Source organism: Tarenaya hassleriana, unplaced genomic scaffold, assembly GCF_000463585.1.
Source record: "Tarenaya hassleriana unplaced genomic scaffold, ASM46358v1 Cleome5, whole genome shotgun sequence".
In the NCBI taxonomy this organism is placed as follows: domain Eukaryota; kingdom Viridiplantae; phylum Streptophyta; class Magnoliopsida; order Brassicales; family Cleomaceae; genus Tarenaya; species Tarenaya hassleriana.
Window position 1 is genome coordinate 66,778 of NW_010967707.1, and position 16,829 is coordinate 83,606.

At 42.2% G+C, this 16,829-nt stretch overlaps 6 protein-coding genes across 9 annotated transcripts in view; 2 read left to right on the top strand and 4 right to left on the bottom strand.

Annotated features, from left to right (window-relative positions):
- Positions 1–798: 798 nt before the first annotated feature.
- Positions 799–2,544, bottom strand: LOC104825853 (probable receptor-like protein kinase At5g24010). The gene has a single exon (XM_010558260.2). It carries the CDS (start codon positions 2,436–2,438, stop codon positions 1,017–1,019), a length of 1,422 nt encoding a protein of 473 aa, XP_010556562.1. The 5' UTR covers positions 2,439–2,544; the 3' UTR covers positions 799–1,016.
- Positions 2,545–3,232: 688 nt separating this feature from the next.
- Positions 3,233–6,797, top strand: LOC104825856 (mechanosensitive ion channel protein 1, mitochondrial). 2 transcript variants are annotated; one of them, XM_010558265.2, is made up of 8 exons: positions 3,233–3,392; positions 3,645–4,504; positions 4,601–4,878; positions 5,168–5,268; positions 5,436–5,543; positions 5,644–5,865; positions 6,043–6,188; positions 6,757–6,797. In XM_010558265.2, exons 2-7 carry the CDS (start codon positions 3,696–3,698, stop codon positions 6,154–6,156), a joined length of 1,632 nt encoding a protein of 543 aa, XP_010556567.1. In that variant the 5' UTR covers positions 3,233–3,392; positions 3,645–3,695; the 3' UTR covers positions 6,157–6,188; positions 6,757–6,797. The 2 variants fall into 2 exon arrangements, with proteins under 2 accessions (XP_010556567.1, XP_010556566.1); XM_010558264.2 differs by lacking the exon at positions 6,757–6,797 and having other exon boundaries at positions 3,234–3,392; positions 6,043–6,399.
- LOC104825855 (probable inactive serine/threonine-protein kinase fnkC) lies at positions 6,650–8,311 on the top strand. Of its 2 annotated transcripts, XM_010558263.2 has the most exons (5): positions 6,650–6,937; positions 7,047–7,219; positions 7,325–7,610; positions 7,709–7,866; positions 7,935–8,311. In XM_010558263.2, exons 1-5 carry the CDS (start codon positions 6,672–6,674, stop codon positions 8,090–8,092), a joined length of 1,041 nt encoding a protein of 346 aa, XP_010556565.2. In that variant the 5' UTR covers positions 6,650–6,671; the 3' UTR covers positions 8,093–8,311. The 2 variants fall into 2 exon arrangements, with proteins under 2 accessions (XP_010556565.2, XP_010556564.2); XM_010558262.2 differs by having other exon boundaries at positions 7,709–8,311.
- On the bottom strand, positions 8,206–11,519 carry LOC104825854 (mitogen-activated protein kinase 4). Its single transcript, XM_010558261.2, has 6 exons — positions 11,043–11,519; positions 10,050–10,179; positions 9,817–9,954; positions 9,132–9,464; positions 8,682–8,865; positions 8,206–8,547 (listed from the first exon to the last, which is right to left on the bottom strand). Exons 1-6 carry the CDS (start codon positions 11,210–11,212, stop codon positions 8,384–8,386), a joined length of 1,119 nt encoding a protein of 372 aa, XP_010556563.1. The 5' UTR covers positions 11,213–11,519; the 3' UTR covers positions 8,206–8,383.
- A 112-nt stretch (positions 11,520–11,631) lies between these two features.
- Positions 11,632–14,809, bottom strand: LOC104825857 (probable serine/threonine-protein kinase At1g01540). The gene is made up of 7 exons (XM_010558266.2): positions 13,875–14,809; positions 13,209–13,313; positions 13,015–13,137; positions 12,753–12,923; positions 12,542–12,671; positions 12,021–12,230; positions 11,632–11,860 (listed from the first exon to the last, which is right to left on the bottom strand). Exons 1-7 carry the CDS (start codon positions 14,456–14,458, stop codon positions 11,825–11,827), a joined length of 1,359 nt encoding a protein of 452 aa, XP_010556568.1. The 5' UTR covers positions 14,459–14,809; the 3' UTR covers positions 11,632–11,824.
- A 513-nt stretch (positions 14,810–15,322) lies between these two features.
- LOC104825858 (CAAX prenyl protease 1 homolog) overlaps positions 15,323–16,829 on the bottom strand; it is a 4,287-nt gene continuing 2,780 nt past the window's right edge. Inside the window, exons 11-15 of one of the 2 annotated variants that reach the window (XM_010558267.1) lie at positions 16,449–16,545; positions 16,230–16,343; positions 16,043–16,114; positions 15,893–15,958; positions 15,323–15,751 (exon numbers count right to left, since the gene is read on the bottom strand). In XM_010558267.1, coding sequence (XP_010556569.1) covers positions 15,635–15,751; positions 15,893–15,958; positions 16,043–16,114; positions 16,230–16,343; positions 16,449–16,545 — 466 coding nt within the window. In that variant the 3' untranslated portion in view covers positions 15,323–15,634. The remainder of the gene's footprint in view (positions 15,752–15,892; positions 15,959–16,042; positions 16,115–16,229; positions 16,344–16,448; positions 16,546–16,829) is intronic. The other variant, XM_010558268.1, reaches the window with a different exon arrangement.

Genomic DNA, 16,829 nt, shown 5'->3' on the forward strand with positions numbered 1-16,829 from the left:
TTAGATTTTCTTTTACGCTTTTTTTTACATACTAATTGGCGACCCTTCCTTTATTTTATCAGTCAAATATCTGTATATATGTATATATACGCATAGAGAATCTTCACAAAAATAGTAATGAATATGATTATGATGAGGTTTAATGGATAGATAATAAATTGAGAGCTGGACAGACAGATGTAGTAAAAAAATAAATCGAAATCTACCGTTTATAAATTGGGGAGGCCCAAATAAGGTAGGTCTTAAAGTGGAAAGTGGAATGGGAGCGGTGGGCTTTTGAGGTTGGTGGGCTCATGTCCGTACCATTAAGCCGTCCGCCGTTGTGTGACAGACACGTGTCTTTTGTCCGCTTCTGTGTGTCGGCTTTTCCTCTCCACGATCCTTCACGTGCCCACAAGTCCACGTTCTCTTCTCATCTCCTCCTCATCATCTCCTCATCATCACGAGTTTTGACTTTTTCCCAAAAATCTTACAAGTCAACTGAATTCTCAAGCCTAGTGGATTTGTAATATATCATTTGGTGATGCATGATTATTTAATAAAAATATTTTACATCATTTGGGTGTATATATCAATCGCTTATCATCCTCCTCAAAAAAATGAAAACAAAAACTTTAGATTCACAAGCAATTTCCTTTAAAGATAATTACTCACTTAAAATTAAAATGGTGTAGTCATTGGTTTCGTAACCATTAAGATCTGAAAAATATTCACTGTTTTTTTTTAATATTCTGTTTTATTCATTCGATATTGATGAATTATATTTATACAAAAAAAAAACTCCGGAGTCAGGAAAAGTAAATGCAGAGAAACAATCCCATCCAAAAGAGCAACGAGAATTTCGACAATGATATACATATAAAGCGAAATTGAACTTACAACACGAGACATATAACGTATACATTAGTATAACATTCACTAATACCGACACTCTTCAGAAGATATTTCGTTGTACTATAACAAAAGATGACGAGTACCCAGAGTAAGTTAATGGCTTTTGCCAGGAACCGGAAGCATCAGGGCCTCCTGGACGCCTTCAGATCGTCGCTAGGAACATCATCCACTGGCAACTTTGACCAGCCGAATCCATCCCTAACTCTCCTCCTTCGCGCCACAATGTAAACACTCGTCAATATGCACATGAAGGCCATCACTGATATCAAAGTGCTAATGTTTCTTCTGTTTGGGCAACGGCTCAGTATCATCTCTGCAGGAATGTCCCCATCAAGGCTACCCATTGAGTTATTCATCTTCATGATCTCAACTGCGTTCAAGATTGCATCAACTGCATTTTCCACGCTCTTACTCGACGGCCCAACCCCAATGCTCATCAAATCCGAAGGATCATCGACCTCCACCACGAAATCCATGTAAAAAGGCGAAGCCAGCATGTAATCCGTGAAGTACGAGATATCGAAATCTTGGTAAGCTAAATTCCCGTTGATGTAAACGTTGAAGTATAGCATACCCAGCGACATGCTAGCTATATCACAGAAATGCATCCTGATGAGATACTTGTAGCCCTTTGTCACTGGGAACTCCCATGTCATGTTGACCTGAGGAACCGACCTGTTCCTGCTTTTAACCACACGAGCTGTGTTATATACATTGTCCGGGCCAACTTCACGGCTTGCCCCTCCGGCCCTATACTTGATCCTACTGGAGAAGTAGATCTTGTCGGATCCTTCACCGGTTTTGAAAAATTCATCATCGGGAACCCAAGTTCTCCACAATGTATCATTAAAAGGGGTAACTTTCTGCCCCCCAACATTGATTCTATACACAACTTCCATCCCTTGATGTATCAAACCCTTATATTTCCCCGTTCCATCATGGGATACGGAGGTGGCTACGTCTGCTATCAAATCCCTAGGCGCAGATATAACTTCGATAGCGTTAACGAACGCGAATTTAGAATCTTTACTTGGAACCAACCGGATAACGACCTTTCCGACATCGACCCAGATCAGGAATTCCCTAACCCTAGGACCGAACTTAGTTGACGATTCGTCTTCGCCACTAAAATTCCTAAGCACGACGTACCCGTTAACCACAACGTGGAATTCAGCTTCACTGAAATCGATTTTCGAAGAATTGAACCGATGGAAATGGAGACGTACCAAGTGGGTCCCTTTCTCCCCGACGTTGAACTCGTATTTCGCGGGTCTCGTGAAAACTCTAGCCGTCCGGTAAATCTGGGGAAGGTTCGGAGATGGATCTACGGCTCGAAGAGAGATCGATCCATCGGATGAGAAGAACGCCGCGTTCGACGCTGGAGAGTCGACGACGAAGCGACGGTTGTCGACGGTGGAGTCGACGGCGGAGCCGCAGTCGAGGAGGTACTCATCAGCCGGAGAGAAGGAGACAGAGACGACGAACAGCGAAAACAGAAAGGAAATGAGGAGACGAAATCCGATGCTTGTGGGCGGAGTCGCCATGGCCGCGAGAGATCGGAATCAATCGAATTCGATGGCAGAGAGACATTTAGGCATCATTAGTATGGCCGGGTTAGATGATCCCGCTCGAGTCCGAGTCAACGCGTAATTCCAGCTGGTCTCTCTCCATATTCTTTTTTATTTAAATCATATTATTATTTTTTATAAAGCCCCATCCAACACGACGCGTTTCTGGGCCGGGCCCACAATCTAAGCTCTATAAACACTCACGATCTCCTAGAATTACCCAAACAACTCATGTGTTAGTTTTTTAATCATGAAACTTTTAATAATTTAGGAAATTCAACGTACCATATTAAAAAATGTGGTAGAATTTGCTAATGATTTCATTTCTCCTCATCAGTTTTGTTGGACATATTCTAAGTAAAAACATTGGGTTAATCCTTTTTTTCCTTATTCATTCATAATCTGTAACCCGAACACAATACAGATTTGTGTAACCATTGATTTTTCGTATTTTTAGGTCTTTTATACTTCAACGGAAAACCTGCCGTTTGTCACACAAGAAAAAAGAAACACTGCCGTTTTCTGGGATATGAGACGACGACCGATGCAAAATAGGGAAAAGAAAACGGCGGGCAAGTCTTATGTAATTATAAACACCGCGACATTTCCGTGTTTACTCATAGACATGCGTGGTGCTTAATTATCTTATAAACGTCACGTATTTTGGAAAGATAAAAACAATCCGCTTGACGTTTGCCAATCGAGCGAGCATCACGACATGATGACCGTCAGATGGTGAAATGACAAGTTCGATGATCAGATCGGACGGTGTTAAAGCAATTCACACCGAAGGAATTGAAAACAGCAGAGCTTCACTGCTTTTCCCCTTCGTCGTCTTCTTCGCCAAGTAAATACAGGTAGGGTTTTTTTCTCGCCGGCAATCATTTCGGAGGAGTTCATGGATGGAGGCCTAAGAAGCTAGCTCCCCAGGTAAGAGACGAATCTCTCATATGTTCGAGGTTCGTCTTAATTATTTTGACTTTGTTTGACTTTTGTTTTGCGTTCGAGAAAATCCGAAAAAGCAGTGTTCGATGTCGTCCTCTCCCATTACTTCTATGGAATGGCGATCGGTGCTGACTGAATGATAATTTTCTGGAACGAATCAAATGAAATATTCCCACGAACATTTAATCTGTTGGATTAGAGTCTGATTGATTTTTCCTATTTGGATTATCTGCGCAGATCGAGCTTCTGTGGTTGTTTCCTTTGTCGCGTGCTGAGTGTGAGCGCGTCATGGCTGGGGTTCGGTTCTCGGTTTTCAAGTCACTTCGTAGTTCGATAAACCATTCGTCTAAACTCCAGTCCTTCCAAGTCTATAAATGTTTGTCGACATTAGGTGGATATGTTGATCGAAGACCAAGCAAATCATCGACGGGATTTTCCAATTTCCCGATGAAGGAGCCTTGCCCTTCTTTCAAGCTCTTAAATGCGCATATTGGGACAATTGTTTCGGGATCTTCTCTTGATGGAAGTCCTTACAGAGCAACTCCTGTCCTTTCAATTGTCTCCTCGCCATCGAATATCCGTCTGCACAATGCCAGGGCTTTCATTTTGACAAGCCCTTTGCTCAGTCATGCACGATCTTTCAGCACAAATTCTGATAAACCAGGGAATCTTATAGCCCCGGGTGCTACTGGTAGCAGTAGTGAAGTCAGTGGTGGTAATCATGGTGGTAGTGAGATTGACTGGGTAGATAAGGTTAAAGACGTGTGGCAGACTACTGTAAATACTGCGGCTGATACTGCTCGGAAGGCTCAAGAAGCCACTGATGAGCTGAATCCTCATTTTCAGCAGTTGTTAGACTCACACCCATATCTTAAAGACGTGGTCGTTCCTGTTAGTCTCACTCTGACTGGTACTGTACTGGCCTGGGTAGTAATGCCTAGACTTTTAAGGAGGTTTCACAGATATGCAAAGCAAAGTTCGGCTGCTCTACTTCCTGGAGGGTTGTCGCAGGAAGATGTTCCATATGAGAGGAGTTTCTGGGGTGCTTTGGAGGATCCAGTACGATACGTGGTGACCTTCATGGCTTTCGCACAAATGTGAGTTGCTGCTCTATTCTCAGCATTCTATAACTAATGTGTTCTAACCCATATTACATCGGGGGAGGGTTAATGCATGATGATTGCCATGTGCAGTGGCATGATGGTTGCGCCTACAACCGTAGCATCACAGTACCTTACCCAGGCATGGAGCGGGGCTGTTATCCTTTCGTTCGTGTGGTTCCTACATCGTTGGAAAACAAATGTGTTTGCTCGAATGTTGTCTGCTCAGACTTTAGCAGGGATAGATCGCGAGAAGTTGCTGACACTAGACAAAGTCTCATCACTTGGTCTTTTTGTAATTGGGATGATGGCGTTGGCAGAGGCCTGTGGGGTGGCTGTTCAATCCATCTTGACAGTTGGTGGAATTGGGGGTTTGTACTTTTCTCTCCTTTGTAATTTATTTATCTTGCTTAGTTCCTTATGATAATGGCCAGAGTCCAATGTTAAAGAAAGCCTTTAAGACAGTATATGCATATCATTTTGGCTCTTCTGTGCTGCCAGTGTTTATAGATGTACGATAAACCTTTCTTCTTCAAGCACTCTGATAAATTTCCATGGCATATTTATCATATAAAAGAATCTTGCTCGAAATCATTGACCTGACTGTTTAGTTATACTTAGAATGCATCAAGACATTACTTGCCTTGTCCCTTGCTACAGGAGTGGCTACTGCTTTTGCTGCCAGAGACATCCTTGGTAATGTTCTGAGCGGTCTGTCCATACAATTCTCAAAGCCTTTCTCGCTGGGAGATACGATAAAAGTGAGTTAAACAAGACTTTGAATATGTAGCATTTCACCTTTGATGGGCGATTTGTCGATCTTTTGTGTTCTTTTCTTTCCTCTTTAAAAAAGTGTTACCAAGCAAGAAAATTTGTTGATGATTCCCTCTCTGTTTTATGTTATCTTGGTGATGTTTTTCATTTTCAGGCTGGATCAGTGGAGGGTCAGGTGGTGGAAATGGGACTTACGACTACGTCATTGCTGAATGCTGAGAAATTTCCGGTTTTAGTGCCAAATTCTCTGTTTTCTAGTCAGGTTAGTCTTTAACTTGTACCCCTAGTTTCGTTTGAACCCGATCACTATACTGCTAATAGTGATCCATTTTAATGGAGGTAAAACGATAATATTTATTCAGGTGATTGTGAATAAGTCACGCGCCCAGTGGCGAGCCATAGCGTCCAAGATCCCACTACAAATAGAGGACTTGGACAAGATCCCTGAGATATCAGATGAAATCAAGGGAACATTAAGGGCAAATGCCAAAGTCTTCTTAGGGAAGGAAGCTCCTTACTGCTACTTGTCCCGGGTGGAAAAATCTTTTGCAGAACTCACCATTGGGTGCAATCTCAAACACATGGTACATTCATTTTTTTCTTGGAAATCTTTTTCAGTTCTGATTTGTCCACAATGCTTGGGGTATTTCAACGGACCAAACCCCAATTTTAGAAATCAAGGACAATCTTTTACCTTCAAGTGTTCGACTGTTACTCTCCGGTTTTTCACACATTAATCGGGGCTGAGCACGTATTGACAGAACAAAGACGAGCTATACGCAACGCAACAAGAGATTCTTCTGGAGTCGGTGAAGATTGTAAAGAAGCATGGTGCCTCGCTGGGTAATTCATGGGATCCCACTACGTTTGGTTAACGTCTGACCAAAGAGAGTGTTGCCTTTGCAAGGTAAATAAATAGCTAACTCTCTTTTCCTCCATGGCTGCCATCTCATGACCTATTATGGGTTGTTTTCCAACATCCAAAAGTTGCACGGAAAATGCAGATGGGAGGATGGGTTTTTTTGTTTGATTGTTCTGAGCAGTGTGCCCAAGCAATCATTGTCACGTCTGTTTGGATATTTCTAATACGCAAAACAAGAGTTTGGTATTTGCCTAAATAGACGGAGGAACACTCGTCAACTTATCAGGCCCAAACTTAACAAAAAGCCCATGAATTTATATAATATTGGGCCAAAAAGCCCAACATAGTCCGCTTGTCGAGTCATACGCGCAGAAACGGCGCGTAGGAACACATTCACCCAGGCTAGGAACTACGTATTATGCCCCTTTTTGTAGTCCTTATTTTGAAGTCAACTGAGCACTATTATATGTATGTGTATATGGGCTCAGATAATAATAATAATCCATCCTTTACATTGAAAGCCATGACATGTGTAACCCGCGCGAGCTGCGGCGTCTGTCTGTACATGTATGTATCTGTGTATGTATTCGGTCAATCGTACATATAAAATCAGGCAACGAAGAGAGAGAGAGAGTTTCAATTTCAAGGCTAGAGAGAGAAAGAATGGGAGAAGAAAGACACTGGAGAAGGCGACCGCCGGCGGCGTTCATCCTAACGATCGAGAACTACGTTAAACTATCCGAGAAAGTGGACAAGTTTGAATCTCATCCCTTCAGTGCCTGTGGATACACCTGGTACCCTTCCTCCTCCTTTAGTAGGTTACGTCCACGCAATTCCAAGGATTTTATGGAACTGTTGTTTGGATTCTTGAATCTTTTTTTTATATATATACAAATGTGATAGGACGTTGATCATGTATCCGAAAGGAAACAAAGAGGATGGAGGGGGTGGCCACACATCCCTTTACGTCAAAATAGACGAAGCTTGCCTTAGAGATGCTGCTGGTGGTGAAGTTTATGCTGAAGTTAAATTTTACCAATACCGTTACACCTGGGGCCAATACGTGATCTTGAAGAGTACCTATGCATTCCAGTTCCCATTTATATATATACATATGAAGATGATGTCTATTGTTTATTTATGTAATTACTTTTGTGTGTGTGTGTGTGGGTTTCTTGCAGATAATAACGAAGTGGCACGGTTCCGCAGGGAGAAACCAGAGTACGGATTTGGGAGAGTGTCGGAGTATCCTGGATACATACAAGCAGGAGAAGGCTTCGTAGGGGAAGAAGGGTCAATTCTGGTGGGAGTCGACATTTTCGTTGCCCCAATTTATAAACAATCTCAGGTGTTGTCCTTGAAGGACACAATAGACGATTCCTTCTTCAGCTGGACTCTTCGGAGTTTCTCCGCCTTGTCCCAACATGTTTATCAATCTGTCCATTTCTCTGCCGGAGGCAGATGTTGGTGAGTTCATCGATGCATACATGTTTATATATACACACACATACATGGTTGTGGGTTGGTATTAATGATCGTGTTCTGTAACTATTTTAATAAAACAGGGCGTTGAAACTGTATCCCAATGGTAACGGAGCCGGAGAGGGCAACTCGTTATCCCTTTATGTGGTTTGTAGAGACGCAGAGCCCAACGAAAAGATATACCTTAGAGCCAAACTGCAAGTTGCTGATCGACGCCGCTCTAAGCATGCCGAAAAGCTTGGTACTCCTTTTAATTCTATGCCTGCATTGATTTCTTTGACTATTCATATACATATACGCATGTGTCAGTTGACGATTGGTCCAACACTCGGGAAGTGGGGTGGGGATATCAGCAATTTGTGCCTCTCGCGGAGATCAGAGATCCATCCAAAGGTTTCCTCTTGAATGATGCCTTGAAGATACATGTCGAATTTATCCAGCTTACCAAATCCACCTACTTCAAATGATACGCTGCGTGCCTGTGTGTGTGTATACACACATACCAGCAAGCGCTTGGAGCAGAGGGAATAACAATAACAATAATAACAAGGGTTTTCTGTTAATAATATTATGCATGTGATTTCAGAATGAGGAGAAGCATGTATAAAAGTTCAAGAACACGAACACAATTAAACAGATGTAACTCTCAAAGCTGTTTCTTCCTCATCATCATATTACAGACATTATCAGATTCAAGAAACCAACAGAGATAGAGAGTTTCTCAAAGAGGGTTATTGTCCTGTCCTGTCCTGTCCTGTCTACAAGGGGTTGTACTTGACGGATTCACGGTATATGAGCTCCTTGATGTTTTCTTCGGTGAGGGTAGGCTGCTCAAAATCAAAACTGAAGGGCATCGCACACACTGGTTCCTCGTTTATGTCGTGCAGTGGGGCCAGGTACGGATGGCACAGCGCCTCATCCACTGCACACAGAAAGAATGTTTCTTGCTTACCATCATAATTCAACTGACATAATAAACCCCACTGATGGTCATACATTCACGGCTGAGATCCGCGCCATAAACAGACAGAGGATAAAGCATGGCTACAACCTAACCTGTTATACGCCTGCTAGGATCAAAGACGAGCATTCTCTCCAGCAAATTGACAGCACCATGTGACATGTTGGTGAATCTAGCAGCGAAATTCTGCCTCGGGTACTGTGGTAGCTGTCTCACGTATCTTCTCGCATTGTCACTCCTTAGGAACCCAAGGCTCGAGTCATCCGGTGAACCTATAAGCTGTTTACATACCCAAAAAAAAAAAGGAGGTGAATTTCAATGGATCAACATACTGTAAGGGCTTTAGTTTGCCTCTGGAAACATTCCAGGGTTCCTTGCTTTCTAGATGCATTCACCTATTAAGAAAGCTTCTAAACACAAACCCAGAAACAGAATGGGCTCAAAGTTTTTGCTAAGATCCTAAAAAGAAAAAATACCACCACCATCCCAGAGCTTTATCAGACAGAAATACTGTTAAAGCAGAAAACTCTGACAAAGTAAATTACCTCAGTGATGAGTCTGAGCTGATGGACATAATCTTTGCCGGGAAACAACGGCTCCCTGGTCATTATTTCACCAAGTATACAACCGACCGACCATATATCAATTGCTGCTGTGTATTCAGAACAATTGAGGAGCAATTCTGGTGCTCGGTACCAACGTGTAACAACATATTCAGTCATGAAATCTGTCTCAGATTTTGTTCTTGCAAGCCCAAAATCCCCAATCTTGAGGTCACAGTTTGCGTTCAGAAGCAGATTGCTTGGCTTTAGATCACGATGCAATACATTGGCTGAATGCACATACTTGAGCCCTCGTAACAACTGATACAGGAAGAACTGCAAATTGTGGAAATGGAGATTATCACATGATTCACATCGCCCCCAAGTTCTGAAGCTTTGAACAAAAGGTATGCCCAATGGAGAGGAAAGTTCAAGTCATAAAGCTGGAAATTATGCTACCAGTGAAATGCATCAAAGCAATTTCGAAAATATTCTAGTTCGTCAGTTTCATTAATCTCACTTGAAGAATGAGTTAGTGACACTATTCATCACGACGAGTTTGGATTGGACTAGCTTCAGTTAATGACCCAAACGTATCTGATGTACTCCTCAGCCAATCAACTTGTAAAATATAAAGTGGAAATTTTAGCTAGAGATATGAAGCAAGCACTGAAAGGTTCATGCATACCCGGCAATGGTCATCAGTTAACTGTTGGTTTGAGCGAATAATCTGGTGAAGGTCAGTGTCCATTAACTCATAAACTATGTAAACATCATTGAAGTTCTCCCGCTGCGGTGGTTTTATTATGTCCTTTATGGCAATGACCTGCAATGAAGAATGATGACAACCTCATTAGCCCACAACGAATATGCCAAGGAAAGAAAGATTGAAACACGGGGTAAGCTTCATGACAAGCTTACGTTTTCATGACCCATATGCCTCAGAAGCTTAATCTCTCTCAAAGTTCTTTTGGCGTCGATGATGTTGTCAAATGCATTACCAATCTTCTTAATAGCCACCTCTTCACCCGTCTCTGAGTTCAAAGCGGCACTGGTGAAATATGACAAATCCAAAACGGAAACCGGTGAATTGATGGCCTTACTTCAAAATGTTCAGTCTTTATTTCTGCAGATTGATTATTCTCTAACCGATTGATCCATGGGCTCAGGCCTGTTGGTATAAAATCTAGAACTCCAAAACCAACAACCAGTTAATCAGTCTAAATCCGAAAAACCCAGAAAGCAAGAACCCTAATTCACAACTTCAGAGAGAAGAGATGTTTCAGCACGATCATCGAAAATATGCGAAATTAAGAACAACCCACCAAGTAAAACATCGCCTTTCTCAAGTAGAGATTTCAACAGAACATGAACAAATCCAAAATAAAAACCGGTGAACTGATCATGGCCTTACTTCAAAATGGTTAGTCTGTATTTTCCAGATTGATTATTCTCTAACCAATTGATCAACGAGCTCAGGCCTCTTAGTATAAAAATTAGAACTCCAAAACCAGCCACCAGTTAATCGGTCTAAATCCGCAAAACCCAGAAAGCAATAACCAATCAGCCCTAAGAAACCTAATCCACAACTTCAGCGAGAGATGCGGTTAAGCAGACAAGATATTTCAGTACGATCATCGAATATATTAGAAATTAAGAACAACCCACAAGCAAAACACCGCCTTTCTTGAGGAAATCATCAACAGGAACAAGTGATTTCAACAGAACCCTAGAAGTTTGTAATAAACCCAGCAATTAACAAACCGAGTAAAATTAGAAGTTTTTTATGAGCAAGCAAGAAAGTGGTCAAATTTCTTCAGGGAACCTCTTCGAAAGCAAAGAAAAACATGGAAATTTAGTCAAAATCATCGGATTAAATGAAACCCAGAAAAAGTAGAAGAACACCAAGCTCACCAGACGATACCGTAAGCGCCTCTGCCGATGGGGCGCAGAGGAGGAACATACTTTCTGGAAACTTCGAAGAGGTTACCGTACACATTGTACTGAACATAACGACCGCCATGCGTGGGCAGTCCTTTGATGCTATGGTCGCCGGAACCACCGAAGCATGCCTCCGCCGACATGGCTCCTTAATCCCTGAAGCCCAATCCCCAAATTCCAAATCCACCCCAAAACACGCGCAGAGAGAGAGAGAGAGAGAGAGAGAGAGAGAGAGAGAGAGAGAGCTAGATGGGAAGAGAAGACCAGAAAAGGGGAAGACTCAAGGAGGGTGTTGACATTTCAAAGTGGGATTCGCTTGTACATATGCGTGGAGAAAAGAGAGAGATACGTGTGAAGTGTGAAACTTTTGAACGGCAAAGGTGTCCCGGATGACCCGTGAGGAAAATGGGCTTTTCCTCTCTCCGTATTCTTCTTCGCTTTCCCTCCCTCGTCCTTCTTCTCCCCAACTCGAGAAATTTCTGCTATGGTTCCCCCACCAATCAAATCCCTTTTCCGCAGTTTAAACTCAGTGTCGTCGGTCCATCGAATTAAATCGGCAAAAGATTATAACACAACTTGATATTCATAATTATTACAAAAGTTTTGATTTCAGACTTTTTCTTTGTACAAGTGTTGTTATTATATCGAACGATATAATAGCCAAAGAATTAATGGAAACAATGAATTTTTTTTACGTCACAAAGATTTATAATCCATTCACGACAACATAATCTTACGGTCTTGAAGCAATGACCCTAACGGTTTGCATCTTCTCTCGCCATCCTTCGCTCCTGCGAACACAAGCCCTTGTCAAATGAACTCCATACAAAAGCAATATATATATGTGTACCATGTCGTGTATGCATAACAATGCACATGCTCTCTCGGTGTATGCGACCGTGTATATGTATGTTATGTATGTATGTATGTATGCATGCATGTAAGGATTACGTCGCGGAAGGGCAAGTCTTCAGCATCGAGCATGTGGATGATATGACCCATCTTAGGCCGTTTGTTGGAGTCAGGATCCACACAACGCAGAGCAACTAGCAACACTCTCTTCAGAGCTTTAGAGGAAGGTGGCTCTGCCAGTTTAGGATCTGCTACTTCCTCTGATCTCCTGCTTCCCACCATTGATTTCAACCAATCCACCAGATTCACCTGAAAACATTCCTCAGCTTAACACACAGATTCAGACAACTATTGTGAATCTGATACGATTGCAGATTTCAGCCGTGGAAAGGCAGGAAATTGGTTAACAAACTGAGATGGACACCCTCTGTTCTTCTAGTCACCGAGATTAGTAGCATGTCGCCTCGAAAAAGGGTTTTTATAAAAGTTCATACATGTCATATATGGCATAAGCGATTCAGCCAAATATGCAGTTCTAAGCTCTAAGAGATCCTAACTGTCATTTCCTGGTAAAATCATTGAAAGGAAAAAAGAAAAATAGTTGGTTAATCTGAGGATACCTCTCCCTGAGGTCGACTGTAATCAACAGGGTTTCGTCCCGTAATTATCTCCATGATTAATATTCCAAAGCTATAGATATCGCTCTTCTCATTTAGCATTCCTGTGCAAGCATATTCAGGTGCCACATAACTGATAAACAGCCGGAGTGAGATGAACATTTCCAAGATCAATATCTGAAACTTTTGCAGGAGGGCACAAATTGAACATTACCCAAAAGTACCCATCACGCGGGTTGTCACATAACTTCTCTCGGAGCACAACAGCTTGGCGAGTCCAAAATCTGAGACCTTTGGGTTCCATTGGCGATCAAGCAAGATGTTGCCGGATTTTATGTCTCGGTGCACAACTTTTGGTTCAAGACCCTCGTGTAGGTATGCCAATCTGAAAGATATAACAGAAATCGAATATGAATCCATACAAAAGAATGGATATGGAGATGAGATTTCTAATCTTGTTAATAAATCTCAAGTACCCTTTTGCCATCCCGAGTATAATGTTCATACGGATATCCCAAGCCAAAGGACTAGCATCCCCAACATCACCATGTAGCCATTGCTCCAAGTTGCCGTTGTCCACGTATTCATACACGAGCATCCTGTCTCAAGAAAATGGTGAGGAGGCTTTTCTTGATTATTTTGAATGTTAGAGATAATCGACTATATCTACCTGTAGGCACCTTCAACGCAGTATCCCAAAAGCCTAACAAGATTCTTATGCCTTACACGCCCAATTGCTTCCACCTCCACTTTAAATTCCTTCTCAGCTTGACCCCTGAAAATTTATGAATCCAAAATAGAAATGTGAGAAATCTTGAGAGATGACAATGCAGAAGAATAAGCTATTAATAGTAAGGACTATTCATCAGAACCACACAGGACAGATGACACCATATTATTTGCTTGTACGAATCAAGAACCTTTGCACCAAAAGGAATATGGGGAAGACCTAGATGAAGGAAGATTTCCTTATTTACACGTCTTGGTAACGGAGCAAAAACGAAGCAACTACTGGAGAAATCTTAAGGATATATTGCAAGGCATCAAAATGTACAAATGCAGTGACAGAATCCAAAAGAACAACCTTAAATAGATGCTAAACAGCTTAACCCCTGTTTCATCCAATATCTCAGCAGACAAAGGCAAAACCAACAAACTGATCAGACAGAAGCTTCAATACTAAATTGCACAAAATTAAAACCCCCAATCGCAAAAATGAGTAAAACCCATGTCACAAAACTAAAACCCTGAACTAGAAACAAGTAAAGAACCAGAATTTGATGTTGAAATTCCGACACTTGAGACGAAAATTAGAAACCAAAGCTCCCATTTTTACCTGTTATTGAGCAGGTTCTTGACAGCAACCTTGGTTCCATCAGTTAAAATCCCACGGTACACGATCCCATAGCCGCCTTCTCCGATGACACTCTCTTCACAGAGGCCGTTCGTCGCCGCCTCGAGCTCTCTCAGAGTATACCACCGGCCCCAGCCCAGATGCGACACCTCCGGTCCGGCGCTGCCACTGCCGGAAAGCGACGCCGTTTCACTGGCGCTCACTGTTCCCCTACTCTCCCCGCTCGAAACGCGGCCCGAGAACACGACCCGGTGCTCGATCTTCCCAATGTCGACCTGGATCTCCGCCGGGACGGCTTGCCCAGGATGGTGGTGGTCCACCGCAGGGGCGTGGTGGTGCACAATCTCCTGAATCTCCTTCGAGATCGGCGGCGTTGCGACGGCGCCGAAGTCCGCGCGCGGCTTTCGATTTTTCCGGCGAGAGGTTAGGCATAATGATAGAAGGAAGAGAGCGATGACTATGAGAGATCCGAGTAAAATTCCGATGACAACCCATAGCCTGAGACCGAAGATCGACGTCGGTTTCGAGAGCTCGGTGTTGATAGAAGTAGCATTGTATAGCGACATCGTCCCCCTTTTTTTCCACGTCTGTTACGCAAAACCCAGCAATGATCTGATAATGGGTTTCCGGATTCTTCGCATTTCTCGCAGGTAAAACTCCAACTTTCCGGCGAAAGAACCCGACCCGCTGGGGAATCTAAAGATACCGCCGCAGCATGTGCTCCTTTTACGCCAGCGGATGCGGAAACAAAAGCTGAGTGACCGAAGAATCGAACGAGAAAGAATTATAAAAGCAACTAAAACGAATCGAATAATATGTACAGAAAATGTATCGTAAATCAATGGAATTTATGAAAGCTTTCAGAGTGTCCGCGTGTGAGAGAGAGTATGAATGATCTGTCTGAGTTCCTGTCTCCTTGCAATTGCATGTGGTGACGGTGAGAAGGGCGGAACAGACGAAAGGACCATTTTGCCCTTCATCGGGAACGGGGGAGGTGGAATGCGACCCCTAGCTTTCGTGAGGAGTTTTATGTAAATGTAACAGTTATGGGGACGGAGATTGACCGTTAAGATGAGATGATAGAGTACGAATAGGTGCAGCGTAAGCTCCATGGAACTCACGGCATCTTTGACGTCATCGGTTCTTCTCTCGAACTATTCAATTGGTATATTTCATGAATACACACATAATTTTAGTCCTCCTATCAAAGACATTATCCGTTATACCTAGAGGCTCTTAATTGGTTGATGTGAATTTATCATTCGTATTTTTGGTGAGACAAAAAAGTTACACATAAATAAAAGGCATTATGCAACGAGTGATTGATAGGGGATGGTACTTGTATTATTGTCCCACATATATATATATATATATTTTTTTAATTTTATAGATCTCGTGAATTAATAATAATAAACCTAAAACAATGTCACTTCCTAATCCCATCACGACCATATACTATCAGACCAAATATCTGTTAGTGCATGAATAACAGAAAGAATGAGAATTTTCAACATGATCAGACTAGCTACATAGTCCAAAATGGCATTGAGACCACATTTTTTTTTTGTCATAACACATTACACTTCTCCGACAGCATGGTCTCGTGGCAACAAGCCGATCAAATCGGATGTAGAACGTGGGTTAGGTCAGAGATCTAAACTGAATATAGGTATGCATGCATCATCAGATAACATGATGATTGATATGCGTACTTGTAGTAAGTATAAAAGGGATGAAACACCTTAGTCCGTCTTTGGGTCAAGCCCATCAATGGCAGCCAGTCTTTCCACAAGAGGAGGGTGTGAGTAGTGGTAAGCTGAGTACCATGGATCCGTGTTCATCGCCGATAAGTTCTCTTCCTGAAACCACAAACAACACTCAACCCATTCTTTTTCACTGACGGATATGAAAATATGCAAAACAGATATTGTAAATAAAGAGATTTGATCAGAAGCCTTTCATGGAAAAAAAACAAATGCATCAGTCATTGATGGATTCACCTGTAGCTTCACTAGAGCAGCACGGAGATCTTTGGCATAATCAAGCTTCACAGCAAAGGCATCAGCCTGCAAGGTGAAAAAGGGTATTAATGGGGACAGGCGGTTAAAGGGAGGGAATGCATTTAGACAATTGGCACGAAGAATAATCACCTGAAACTCAAATGATCGGCTCACGAGATTTAAGCAAAAGCTTACTAGGCGTTGAACTGGTATGACAGTGTGCTGCACGAAGAATAGTAGTCCAGGAACTTTGAGAATCCCAATGATTCATGAGTTTCCATGGAAAGAAGTAACTAGCATGATTTACCCAGGTTGGAAATGCTTTACATAATCATACCTGAAATATAATAAGACCAATGAGAACGGGTTGTGTGTCAAATCCAAAACTCCTGAAGAGGTCAGTGGAATTCCTCACGAGAGTGTACCCTCCAAATTGCAAGAAAGCAAGTACCTGGAATAAGAGAAGAAGCAGAAATATGACAACCGAGTCAATAACATGATTCGCTCGAGGGAAATGGGTGAAAGCTTATGCTGGAACGAAGGAAGAGGTACTCACTTGCACTGCAACGAATGAGTACATCGTATGATTAAGCTTCCAGTGCCCTAGTTCATGTGCGATAACAGCCACAATTTCGTTATCATTTTTGCACTGCCAAAAAAGAGGATCCCTTTACTTCAGCAAACTAAATTCGTTTCATGGTGATACAAAAGAGGAAGCAAGGCAGTTTGGATCAGAAAGGAGAACTTATTCCATGTTATGTTTCAGAGCCATAATCTGACACATAACAAATCTGATTTTCCTGTACACTTGTTTAGACAAAAAAAAAAAACTGCTTTCTTGGGCCTTTGCCTAGAAGGCAAAGGAAACTGGTAAAAGTAGAGCTTAAGAAAGTAGTTTGTTTGAAGTATCCCTATAAAGAGCCTCTGTACCTGCTGA